This window comes from Telmatherina bonti, assembly GCF_933228915.1.
Source record: "Telmatherina bonti genome assembly, chromosome: 5".
Taxonomy (NCBI): domain Eukaryota; kingdom Metazoa; phylum Chordata; class Actinopteri; order Atheriniformes; family Telmatherinidae; genus Telmatherina; species Telmatherina bonti.
In genome coordinates, this window is record NC_136623.1 from 17,628,369 (window position 1) to 17,642,290 (window position 13,922).

General features: G+C 40.2%; 1 protein-coding gene across 2 annotated transcripts in view; it reads right to left on the minus strand.

Annotated features, from left to right (window-relative positions):
• grik5 (glutamate receptor, ionotropic, kainate 5) overlaps positions 1 to 5,152 on the minus strand; it is a gene marked incomplete at its 3' end in the record, with an annotated part of 37,399 nt that extends 32,247 nt beyond the window's left edge. For both annotated transcript variants that reach the window (XM_079241408.1, XM_079241407.1), the window contains exons 1-2: positions 5,026 to 5,152; positions 4,045 to 4,209 (exon numbers count right to left, since the gene is read on the minus strand). In XM_079241408.1, the coding sequence (XP_079097534.1) occupies positions 4,045 to 4,209; positions 5,026 to 5,137 (277 nt within the window). In that variant the 5' untranslated portion in view covers positions 5,138 to 5,152. The remainder of the gene's footprint in view (positions 1 to 4,044; positions 4,210 to 5,025) is intronic.
• Positions 5,153 to 13,922: the final 8,770 nt, after the last annotated feature.

The window sequence follows — 13,922 nt, forward strand, 5'->3', positions numbered from 1 at the left end:
GCAAAGAGCTTGGACAGACTAAAGTCGAGGTCTATTGGACAGGAGGTTAAAACAAGGTGCTGTTTTGCATAGAATTATTTACATGACATCCTTTGACTTTAAAAAGCAGCCAGAATGAGCAACCTTACACATGAACCCATGTACAGTAATATATTGTATTTTTGTTGTTGTTGTTTTTAAAAACAAATAATGTCTAATTCATTGTGTATTCATTCTGATCACAACACGGTCTATCTCCAACCCACACATAAGCATTGTGGACTGAACTTCACCTAAAGCCCTTGTTAAAGTGAATGAGTTTAAAGCTGTGGTGAAATTCTTGTAGTCATCTTCCTTGTCTGTTTGCATGTGTTTTATGTGGGAACATTGTAACGTAAATTAAATGTGTTTTCAACTGTTTTGTTGTAACTACCAGATTGCTGCTGCCCTCTCAGTCAGGTCTTCCTTGGAAAGGAGATCTTTTAGCTCAGTGGGACAAACCTGGTTAAACAATGGCTGATAAATAATTAAACAGAGGCTTTTTGTTACCACCAGATTGTTTAAGTGGTCATAAGAGGCAAGAAATGCACCGAGAGACTGCTTAGATTGCACAGACTGGGATGTACTGCTGGGAGATCAGAAAATGGACATGGAACACAGGCGAATCTGCCCCGCCTCAGCCTACATCAGTTTCTGTAAGGACACTGTGATTTCGGCTAGGACTGTAAGGTGCAACCCTAACAATAAACTATGGACCACCAGTAGCATCAAGGGTCTCCTGAACCAGAAGAAGATGGTATTTCAAATAGGGGAAAGGGAAAAGCAGAAGCAACAAGAGCTTTAAAAGACTTTAAGGCATTGAGGAGCACAAGAGAAAAGCAGAAAAACAACTGGAGAACAGACATGAAGGAGGTGTGGAGGAGAGGGAAGACCATCACTGGCTACAAACTAAAAAACTATCAATCTGTGGAGGATGATTCGGACAGAGCTAACTCCTTCAACCAGTACTATATTAGGTTTGATAGTGGAGCTTCGAACACCTCTATCACCTCTCTCATCTTGGCTAATTCAGTATTTTATGCTTGCTGACGCTATTTCTGGTTTACATTATTAATTTAATCTATGCCTGATGATTTTAACCGGTGTAGTTTTTAATACAGTGTGTTATATTTTAAGATCAATTTTTGATCAATTTTTGAGAAGTGATTTCTTCCCTCTGACAAGAACTTACGGTAAGCATATTCTGAGACTGATGGTTATCTGTTATTAGACAAACATCATTGTCATATTACGGTATTCCCTCCCTGACCATTTAACAAATTTAGGGCTGGGTGGTGCCCTGAGATCTTCCGCTTGTCTAAGGACACAGCGAATTAATAATTAAAACACCCACTGTCGCTCCGACATTGGATCACAGGTTAACGTTAATGATAATACGCTACACCTGAACACAGCATTTATGTGCAATGATGAATTTCCTTGAAAAGCTTTGCGAGGACATGTGTGGGTCCTTTCCGCTAGATGAGGGTGTGTATTTAATGAAACCAGAGATCAAAGATGAGCTAAATCAAACACACAACAAGATTTGAATTGTATGAACCAAGGAAATCATACAGGAGGACATGTTAAAACCAGTTTACTTCAGGGATGTCTGACCAATTGAGAGGAGACTTTTACCACAGGAGCAGGACATATCAGTCAGAACTGGTAAATCCCCATGTCTCTATGAATGAAACTATTCCCAGCGGTGAAACTACAATGAATACATTAGCTGCTTTGATAAGAATTGACAACTGAGAGATGTTTCACATACGGGAAATGAAATAAAAGAAAGGCAGATATGATACCCTCAGGTCTCCAAACCGCAGGTTAACGCTAATATAAGGAGTGAAAATATTTTTTTGTGATGGATATTTCTTTGGCATTGACTTCAGATCGATGGATGACTTAAAGACTAAAGTTAATTTGTGAAAATGTATCCAAATTTTCAGTGTTGTTTTGATAAAATCTCTTGTTTAATTTTGTGCCATCTCCATCAGCTAGTCATTACTCAATATGAGCAAGATGAGTCTGCCACCCAAGCCAAGCACATCTTTGTGCCAGTTCTGTAAATTAAACCTTTAATGCTATAATTTAAAAAAAAACAAAAAAAACAAAAAACATTACATGTTTTTAAATACAGTATTTTACCTCTACAGACATATGCAATGACACGTTTTTGATTGTTAGTAATATTTAGAATTTATTATGATTTATGATTTATTTTAATGTATTCTATCAAATATTTATAAAGTAATATATATCAGAATGATGTTATGTAAATCCTTTGGAAAAAATACCTGTATCATTTTCTTTTCCTATTTACGGCAAAGGCAAACTTACGTAATTACATTATGTTCAATTATATCACATATTTATTTAATCTCAAGTGAGTGGAAACATATTGGATGACTCACCAACATTCACTGAAGTGGTTTATTAAAGCATCCTCATTCATAAATATGCAAGAAAAAAGCTTGTAAATATGTGTCCACTATATGGCCATTATGCATGAAAAGGTTGATCGACTCTTTTCTGACACTGGTTACTGTGGTGTGGCACGTTTGAGTACCAGCAGTGAAAATGTTCAGTGCCAAACCTGGAGAAAACACAACCTCTAAAAGGCTTGAAAGGGTTCCATAACTTGATTCATCTTTTTAAATTGCTAAATCACTTTGTACACTTTTAGCTGGTGACAAATATGTATGTAATGCATGAAAAATAAAGAAAATTTTCCTAAATAATAAATTATTAAGATTAAACATTGACAACAAAAAGCCAATTATGCCTCAATGTGTTTGTTTTCCTTGACAAGGTTTTCGGTGTAACTACCTGCAAATAGACATAGCAGAAATGATTGTGGTCACTTAAATGTCTTATTCTGGTTGTTGACAAGCTCTTTTCTCTCTGGTATATTTGGTTGTTATTTCATTTCATCCTAATTAGTTGTCCTCAGTATGTGCCACTGCTTTTGAATGTGTGAATGTGTGTGTATCCACTACGTGCCCGTGAGTGAATGTGCATCTTTGTTTGCAGAAAGGGATGTGTGTGCATGCATGTGTAAATGCCTGTGTGGGTGATAGTGAGTGCATGTGTACGTGCACGCAGCCAGTTGTAGCTGTAAGATGAGTAGCTCTCTCAGGCAGAGACCAGAAACAGCTGCGAGCAAACCAGTCCGTCAGTCTCATACTCATCGTTCAAGGACACACAGAGATCCACATGCCTGCAACTCAAGCATGCAAACATGTATACAACCCCTTCCCAAAACCACAAAGATGCTTTGCCAGTAGCTTGTGGCGGGGTCAGAACCTATTAGAAAAAGAGCAGGAAGGCTTTACCTTCTCAGTGTTTTAGTTCAACAGTTATTTATTCCATCATTGCAGAGGCCAAACATTTTTACACTGAGTATTTCGATGCACTTTCCATGATGTAGTCTCTCTTTAGTATAATGTTGCTTTCTGCTGGACTGTGCTGCTGATCTGTTTTGGTATTTGATGTTTTTTGTTGTTTTTTTTTGTTTTTTTTATCAAAGCATGGAAAGCAGTGCCAGCTGTTACTGGAGGGCACAGGTCTACTGTTTATAATGAGGCAGTCTTAGTGGCCTATTACTGGTCTCCAATGACATGTAAACTAATAAGCAAAACCCCTTACTGGCTCCTAATCCCATAAAAGTGCTGGTGTTTTATAATTCTAGTCATTCGTGAGTTTTTTTGCTCATAAAAGGGCAGCTTTTTCAAAAAATGTAATAGTCTTTTTTTAATGTAAATATACATATACATGAATAATGTTTTGTGAAAAAACTGTCCCTACTCATGAGGCTACTGGCCTTTGCCACTCTGCACTAGTAACTATTAATATTAATGTTCTGTATTACTAATAATATCCACTGGTGACTCTAGTGATCACTTTTCTCTTTGCTAATGAGACTCTATGCCCTTGTGGACTCTAATGGTTTTGCTGGATATTATCATTTTCTGATGAGTTGTGCTCCAGTGGTCATCTTTGAAGTACATAGTAGCCACTCACTGGTGTCAGTAGTATCGTACTGGGAGTCTTTTTGCAGCTCATATATGTCCACCTCCACGCGAGCCCGGGCTGGGCCCTCTATGACGCTGTTGATATTCTCCCTGGCGAGGGCCAACGCGAGCCGCTCTCCACGTCCACACACAGACTGGTCATCCAGAATTGCAGCTGGAGGGGTTTGAGAGGGAGGAGGGGTGGGTGAAAGAGACGAGGGAAGGATTCAGTACAGAGAATAGCAGAGCAGGTGAGAGGAGATCAGCAGAAACGTGTGGAGTAGAACATTTTAATCTGTTTAAAAAGGTTATCCATGCTTGTGTACATGTGGGAATGTGCTGCTGGGGGAGGATCATCTCCACGGCTTGCCAAAGAAATGAAGGGATTTGTCCAATGCATGCCCATATTAGTATATTGTTGGAAATCCAAAGGATGTTGGGAATTTGATTATTTGCAGCCTTTCAAAGAGCTATGCATTGAGACATATCAACCTGTAACCAATACTGCACATTTACAGACTATTTTTCTTTTTTTAATCTCAGGCTTAAATATTTTATTTACATAAGTATTAGCCTTTGCTTAGTCCATAGTCCTAATTGTTTGGTATATTTTCTTTGTGAAGTCTTTATTCTTTTCCAGGAACATTCAAGCCCGACCATGTTGCATGATGAGAATAAGGGCTCAGCCTATATCAGGTCTGCCTGGATTGGTTCAGATTGGTTCAGACCCAGAACCCAATAAAACAATTTACTGGGTTAAATTGCTCAGATTCTGATGTAGAGCTTAGATTTGAGCTTTGATGAAATTATCAAAGGAGCCTGTTGCCTGATGACGTGAAAAGTTAAAATATGTTTGTAGGTGATCTATGACTGTGATGTATTTACAAACCTGACGCCATCATTGAGTATTTGAATGTAGAAAGAACAAATGAATGAAATAAATATAAAGTTTGTTGAGTGACTTTATGGTGCAGGTGAGCTGCCCACTCACCCATGCGGACGGAGGAGAGAAGTGGGGCCTGACTGAGGGAGCGTGGCGGCATGATGACTAACAGGAAAGACAGGAAGTGTATTGGCAGCAGCAGTGCTGGCAGAGCCGGCATCTTCTACTGCTCCTCATGGAGAATGGTCTGCTGGCTTCCTGTACCACCACCTGCAGGACAGGAGGACATTTAACAAGTTAGTCAACACAAAATCCCTCTTTTAATGCTTCTCTTTAAGTTGTCAACATGAAGATTATCTTCAGTACTGCCGTATATAGTGGAAGCACCTGCACTTTGGCACATACAATACACTTTATCGCTAACTTATGAAAATATTCCCTGTCACATCACACAGGCAGCCCAGTTCCTTCCATGCAGCCTGTCTAGTTATGAAATATAGTGCACAACTCTGTTCATGTCTCATGTGGGAAAGTCTGCCGTTTAGATGTGACAGGATTCAGCCTCGACAAGATCTCCAGAGGCTGTTCAAAGAAAACCTTACAACCAACACACAAGTCTCATGCACATCCATACTGTGCAAATGCACATACACAAACATGAAAATAGAGCGAAACACCCAGGTACAGTCATGCACTAGAAACAGTTTCAAAACTACAAAGACAATCACTTAGAACGTTCATGATACAGTATGCTCGACCATGTACTCACTAAAATATATTTTTGAAATCTAAACATCAGCTCCTTCAAAATACACACAAACACGCAAGAGGGAACACAAAGCCAGTGCGGCTGAGTTCCAGTTGTGCTAAGCAACCCTCTCTAGGAGTGACAAATCCTTGTTCTGACTGACAACATGACAAGGCTGTGTTTAAGGATGGAGAGATGAGGAGACGGATGAAGCGTATGAAAGAGGAAGGAGTGTGTGACAGACAGGCAGGGAGGTTTGGGAAGGGATAGTTTTAGTGATGGGGAATAGTGGCGAGGATGTTTTACCTGTCCGCTTCAGTGGTCTGATCTTTAGACAGGTCTGACAGACAGTTAAAACGACTCAGTTCAGGACCTTCAATTGACCCGTACAACTGCAAACAGCTGACCCGGACTGACCAGTGTATGAGGGGGTGGACATTAATTGTGCATGCGTATACAGTACTGTAAACATCCAAAACAAAAGCAATGGGGATTCTCCATCACTTTGTGGAACCCATATCCCTCCATCTTCCATCCTAAGTCTTTCACAGCTTTAAGATCTTCATTTTATCTTTTCTCCCGCTTCACTTTTCTAACTCTTGTTTGGCTTTGATGCTTAAACCGCATCAAAAAGAAATTCCCTTTGCCCTTTGCTTTGACTCCTTTGCATTTCATAAATCAACTACTTTCCTCCTGATTTTTTTTCCCTCACTTTCCATGCAGCAACTGACCTCCCTTTCTTCCTTTCTGACTTAAAGGGCCTCTCGTTCAAAGGGTGACCAAATGTGTGCGTCAACATGTTTGTAATAGCATACACCATACTGTGCAGATGGCTGTACTGCTCTCATTATGGTTTCCGCAGCTCAGAATGAACAGAGGCAGGACTTATGTGAGGCCATCTGTATGTGTGACACAACATAAGATAACAGGCACACAGTGGGAGTAATTCTCCCTTTCAATGTTTACAATGAATCATTCTTGTTTAGCGCAGCACGCTATGGTAAAGTTGCCAATATACAAATATCACAGCACCAACCATTTCAAAGTTTCATGTGGTCATCTCAATTGTGTGTATGGGTGTGCAACAGCTGATTATTCTGCACACTGCTGTCATTGCGCTGTACAATGCTCCATTTTCCTGGCTGTTACTACAGTATTCTGTTTGCTTCCCACACCAGTAGTCTCTTTCTCAATTTACTCTTCCCTAAAGTGCGTGCATGTGTGTGTTTTGTGTGTGTGTGTAAGTAGTGTCTGTACCTGGGTGTTTATTCCTAGGCATGTATGAGCGGGTGCTTACCTTGTGTGTGTGATGGGTTATTGATCGAGCCGAGCTGAAGTGGCGGGCCCTCAGGTGCAGTCAATCAAAACAATGGGGAACCTATCATGGGAGCACTGCATTTCGCAGGAGCCATCTGATTGGCTATTACCAGGAGGCAGATTGCCATGATGACGAATAAGATCCCAACTGAGGCTATGGCTTCATCAGTGATGGGATGGAACCGGTGCTATTTCATTGTTATTGAGAGCTATTGACAGCATTAGACAGAGAGGATTAGAGGATCTTTACCGCAAAGAAGAGAAGGAGGGGAAGGAGGAAGGATATAGGGGGCGGTGAAAGAGGTAAGGTGAATCAGTAAAAAAAAAATGAAGAAAGGGGAAAGAAAAAAGAAAAGAGGCAGAGTGAATGGGCTTGTACCGATGAGGAAATAAAGGAAGAAAATTGAATACAAGGAGAAGAAATTGGAAAGTGTCTGCAGAAAGAGACACAGATCAGGAGGAAGAGAGAGACAGAGTTGAAAAAGTGCTTTTAACTGCACTCAGGTATAAACTGAAACACTTTCATGCCACTTTGAAATGTTTTTAATTCTTCTGCTACTGACTTTACCCTCATAGTTTTCAGTTAGTATCAGCAAATATTACATCACATGGGCTCAGGTAATGGACTTTATGGTGTTTTACTGAGAGATCAGTGATGCTGCGAGGCTCCATATGGGCGCTTAGGACGTCTTTTGTATGAGCAGCCGTTGGGTTTTGTAACCAGAAAGTCTAACCATGTGATATTTTGTTTTTTTTAGAAACAACGGAACTTAACTTGTTTCTTGTCATGTTATTGTATTTCTTTGCTGCTGTACTTGTTTTTGGGTAATGTTATGATTAATGCTAGCATTGTCTTTTTCCTTCGCACAGTTAAATCAGGACATGTTTTTACGCCAGATGCCCTTCCTGATGCAACTCTGCATTTATCCAGGCTTGGGACCGGCCATCAGAAAACAATCGTGTCCCCCTCGGGGCTGCAGCAGCGTGGGGGCAAGTGGCTCTACCACCTGAGCCACTGCCACCCACTGTTTAGACTGTATGTCGGGCTAATATATTAAGTCTTGATGTACAACTTGTAACTGGTGCATAATTTAAAAGAAAAAAATTTGAGAGAAATGATGTGCTGTCACACTGTTAACATTAGTTAAATTCTTTTTATCACAAGCTGTCACCGCTGTCTGTATCATAACGCTAATTAGCTTCTGCAAGCGGAAGAAAATAATCACACCATGATAGCTGTCTATGAAGCTCTCAGGCAAAAATTTCTAGATGATGGAGATGATCCTCCATATCCTTTTACAACACGATCAGGTGCTTGTTTACCTGCGAAAGAAATACACAACTAAAAGAGAATGCTTTGGGCCATGCTCTGCTGGGAAGCCTTGAGTCCTGCTTTTCATATGTTACTTTGACTCAATCCACCTACGTAAATATTTCTCTTCATAAAAATAGTTCTCTCTGACAGATGTTACCTCTTTTAGCATGATAATGCAGCACAATGTTTTAACTGCACAGTGGTTTGAAGAAGATGACAAAGGATTCAATGAGTTGACTTGGCCTCTACCTCTGAGAAATCAGCTTGATCAAGCAGCTGCGGGATGTGCTGAAAAAACAAGCCTGATCCACGGAGGCTGCGCTTTGTGGCCTGCAGGACTTAAAGGATCTGCTGCTAAGACACTTTCAGAGGTCTTGTAAAGCCCATGCCTCGACAGGTCAGATCCATTTCAGTAGAAAAAGAAGGACTAATGCAGCATTAAACAAGCGGCTTTAATGTGGTTGGGTGAATTACACAGAGATGAAAGATTCTGATGGCAGCAATTCCACCAACAAATTCTACAACCATCATTACGGTAATTATCACCATTTTCTGAGTGCAGCCTCTGTTCCTGTCTTCATTGGTAATTTCATGTTTTTCAGCCACAAATGAGTATTTCCCTTATCAATCAGAGCTGGATGGATCTCAGCAGCAAGCAGAGATCCAGAAGATCTTGACTTGGTATACAAAACAAACTGGACTTATTGGTGCATGGCGGCAACTTTACGAAACATTCTGCTATTTTAAATGACAATAACTCCATCCTGAAGTAATTATCCACTGTATTTAATTAATAAATACAATAAACATTCAGTTCACTGAGCTGTTTTTGCACTAATATTTCTGTAAAGTTCTTTTTATTATGTGCATACCTTCTACCATGATCATTTTATCCATTAAAATCAGGTCACTTCTGAGCAATTCCTTCTCTGCAGATTGAGCGAAAGAAAATAAGAAGCTGAAAAGTGTCAGAATGAGGTGGAGGAATTCAGGAAACCAGATACAGCGAAGAAGAAATAGAGCGCAAATGGTGAGATACCATTGCCGTGTTCAATTTGCGAGGGCTGTGTTTCTGGCTGCTGTACGAGCTCTGTTGCTGCAGTAGTACATGACTTAGTCGCTGTAGCTGTCGGGTGTCAGTCTGTGGGGAGCTGGAGCAGTGAGAGGACCGAGCGGAGCCAGGCTTGCCTGAGCTGTACAGAAAACAGAGCTTGCAGCTCCCCTCGGTTGCTTTCATATTGCACCCTGCTGTAAGTCACCCCGCATGCTGGCATCACTGAGATATACTCAAAAACTAAAACACATTAATATCCTGACTATGCAAGTGTGTGTTTGCATGCATGTATGAGTGCAGGAAAGAAAATGAAAGAGGCAGAGAATGGAGAACATGAGAGGGGACATTCATCCCTGTTGTAGATTCAGCTGTTTGGTGTATGCATTCATCTTGAAGCATATTTGCGTGTCTGCTGTTTGTTTGTGTGTGCGTACTAGTCACTTGGCGGCTTGCACGGTATCTGCAGAGCCTATTATGAAAAAGAAAACCGTAAAATCAGAGATGTTAATTATCTAGAGGGAGCATTCAGGAAGGGTTGGTGGGTGGTTGTGTGCCAGGCGAGCGAGCAATGGGAGGGCCGGAGTTCGAGCAAGTGGGGGAGAAAAATCAGAAAATGAGGGAACGCTGTGTTGCCCCTCACCCCCAGGCAGATGAAGAGAGGATGAAGAGAGACTGATGCAGAGGAAGTAGGATGAGCAGGGGAGGAGTAGAAAAAGACAGGGATCCGGAGAAAGATAGAAAGATCTCAGATGGAGATAAGCAGCTCGAGGGAGGATGAGGAGAAAGAGAGAAGAGACACGTTTGTTTTTCCTTCTGCCTTATTGTATGACACAAGAAAACCTGACAGTTATCATCATGAAAGGATTAATCATTCCTGTAATTGAATTTGCAAGTGGAACATCTTCAGTAGCTGTGGATTTAAGGGGACTATACTGCCAACCATGATGGGGCACAAGTGTCATTTTGCTCATTCTCATAATTAACCGTCGCTGCTGACGAGAGCGCGCCTGTTGCAGACAGCTGCTGCTGTCCCTGGTCAGGCCATGTCAGAGCATCTGTTAAATCCCAGACAGCATGGATAAGCTGAGAGCTCGGCTTGTTTTGGGTTTTTTTTTGTTGTTGTTGTTGTTTTTGTGGAATTTTGTTTGTATCTTCTTCTCTATAATCCATCAGTTCCTCTAATCCTTTTTGTTTTGTCAGTATTTTCCCTTTTTGTTGTCAGCTATCTCCCTAATCTGCCTTTTATTGTTTTTTTTTTTTTTGTTTTTTTTGTTTGTTTGTTTGTTTTTTGTTTTGTTTTGTTTTTTTGCCATTTTCTGTTTTATGGGCTTTTGAGGATTTTTGAGGCGGCCAGAACTTCAAGGTGAAGTTTAACATGTGGAGAAAATATGACTTATTCATGTGATGTCGTCTCCCAGTAAGCTGCCACCTATATAGTACATTTGTTTTCTGAAAATCTTTACTTTACAGGAGATTGTTGGGTAAAAGGTTAAATTAGTTTGGCAGCATAGAATACAATATAAGTGCGACAGTAAAACTACTCTAAATGCAAACTAAACCCTATAAAAGGGAATGGATACAATAACACCGGCAGCTGTAGTAAATAATGCAATGCAGTGAAAGGTTTTAGCAAAGGGATGAAGAAAAGTTATATTGTAGAATATTTGCTTCTGCTGTGAGATTCTCTCATTTTGGAAACAGCAGCAGGAACTGCACTTCAAAATGACTTAAATCAACATTTTTTCACATAAAACCTAATATGAATGCAAAACATACAAACTTCTTTGCTAACATTCAGAGAAAGACCTTTAAAAACATGTTTTTCTACCCCATCAGAGTTGCATACAGAACTATTAGTTTAAGGTCGAGGAAATACTTGGTGAAATACAACGTTGCACTGACACAACAGAAAGGCACTCAGAGAGCTCATCTTTCACCAAGGCCGATGCCTTTTAAAGAAAGTGATCAAGCTCCACTATAAAATGGAAGGGATTCTTCCCATGTTTTATTTGACAGACAGTTGCCTCTTATCACATCTATAACCTTGATTCTCTCTTTTAGAGGAGTCAAAATCCTACAGTTTCCTGTGTGAACGTCAGCTGTGTTGCTGCATCCTATATCTGACACAGCCTTCATCTCAACCTAATGTCTCTGCCTGGACCATGTTTATCTTTGTTGCCAACACAAATTCACCTTGGCATCATTTCAATGTGTTTATGCAATGATACATCATTCATTTCTGTCTGGAGTTGCATTCATTTTTCATTAAGCTCCTGTATTGATGGTGGAGATGGAGACAGCTGTGGAAGTCTTCAGTCTTTTGTCCTGAACCACTTTCTAAGTTAAGCTGGTCCTGTCTTTCCTCCAAAGAAGAAAAAGATCTACTGTGATCAGTTCCCCTGAGTTTTTATGGCACACGAAGTATGATGATGATGTACCTGAACCTAACAACTGAAGCCCCTCTCGGTCATAAAGTTGCCCCCCACAGTCTTGTACAAAGACATGATGAGTAAAGCACATTGTCCGCTGCTTTCTTCTCACCAGGGAAGTCCAGTTACAGTCCTCAAGGACCACTATCTTGAGGGTTAAAGATGTTTCTTACTTTTGCACCAGACTCTTATCACTCATTGACAGATCTGAGCAGATCTGGACGAGTTGTTCAGATCTGTTTTATGTGAATCGGGTGTGATGAAGCAGAGAACCGTCTAAAACCTGCAGGATGACCCTTGAGGACCAACAAAGGACATGCTGTCTTAAATGCAACCGCCTCAATCTGGACTCTAGACATCTTTGTGCATTGAGTGTATTTTCTATCTCCATTGCAAACTGAAGCCTTGTTTTTGTTTTTGTATAGCCTCAGTGATAAGTGGTGTTCTTGAGGCTACGCAGCTATTTGAAACATTGCCAAGAGTTCTCTTATTGCTATTCTTTGATTTGACTCCATAAAACTAAAAGTGATCTCCAGTCATGACCATTTAAATTTTTCTTCTGACCACAAGTGTTTCTGGAAGATGATACTCTACCACTATCCATTCCGGTTTTAATAATGCATCGGGACATTTTGATCCAATTTTATTCGTTTCAGAAGACTCTTAAGTTGTTTTGTTTTTCCTTGATACGGACAAACAACAGAGCTCTCTGAAACAAAGTGACATATTTTCTTTGGCCACAGGATTACGGCTGATTTATGCTTACATTACATAGCTTAATAGGTACGTCTGAGTCAAACTGAGTTAAACATCACTGCCAACATGTTCACATGCATGCTTTACACAGGCGTGATTGTTGGGAAATGCATCCACCAGGGCAGAGCAGAGTTTAGGGTTGACTCTCAAGTTCCGTCAGATTAGATAGAAAATATGGTGACACCATGATGGTGGAGGACATTGTGACAATGTGCATTCTCTGAGAGAGACATAAAAAGGGGCAGCATAGCTGAGGTAGTGGTCTGTGCAGCCATTAAAACCAGTTTAGTTTCTTCTGTTCCTTCTTTTGTACCTTTCTTTCTGAAAATGTACTTAAAGCACATCAAATAAATGCAGAAGATGAACAGAGGGCTTTTTATGAGTGTGTGTGTTTGACATACAGAAATGAGCCATTCTTCTGCTGACATGGAAACAGCTCCCTGTACCATCCATCTATCCATCCATCCATCCATCCATCTTCTTAACTGCCTAGTACAATTAATGGTCACTGGGAAGGTGGAGCCTAGCCCAGCAATCCATGGGCAAGAAGCAGGGTACACCCTGGACAGACTTTTTTAGGATTATTTGCAGCAAACAACATCAACATGCCGAGGGACAACAGGTGGAAGTCAGACAATGGTTAAAATCTGACATTTACACGTTAGAGTACAATAATGGCTACAGTCCTTATTTTAAAAATAAAACTTCTTTTTTTATTTTTCGGGTAGATTTTTAGTTGAATGACACATGGACATCAAGTGTTATTTTTTATGTTCACAAGAACTTACAGTAACAGAATAAACAGATAAAAGCGTCTGCTAAATGACTGTAGAATAGAATAGAATAGTTCCAATTTCCCTAATTTATATTGTTCAATGATTTATGTTTGTAGAGGATGTTTGTAGAGGATGACAAGCCCGCCGACTTGTCATCCTCTCATCTTCCATCATCCCTGCTCTGTACCATTTCACATCAACCTGTTACTAATGTTCCTGCTTTTTGCTGTTGAAGACTTTTGGGAATAATACAAGCTTTAAACTCCTCCATGTGTCCGTCTGCTCTCTGACCGGCGTCACCACTGTGGACGGAAGCACAGAGTGCTATCTTACTGAACCTAAACAATTTCATTTAAGAATAGAATAGAATAGAATAGAATAGAATAGAATAGAATAGAATAAGGCTGAAGTGTGGTCATGTCTTAATCAGAAGAAGAGTTTAGATATCACGTCAGATTTTAGAAACCAGAATTTAGAGGTTTCTTAGGTGAAAATTGAACTAAATGAAATATATCTTTAGAGAGATAATGATTTAAATATTCTATGAAAAGACATCTTCAGGGTGCAGGTAGAGAAGAACCAATGCCCATAATGAAGACTGGATTTCCTC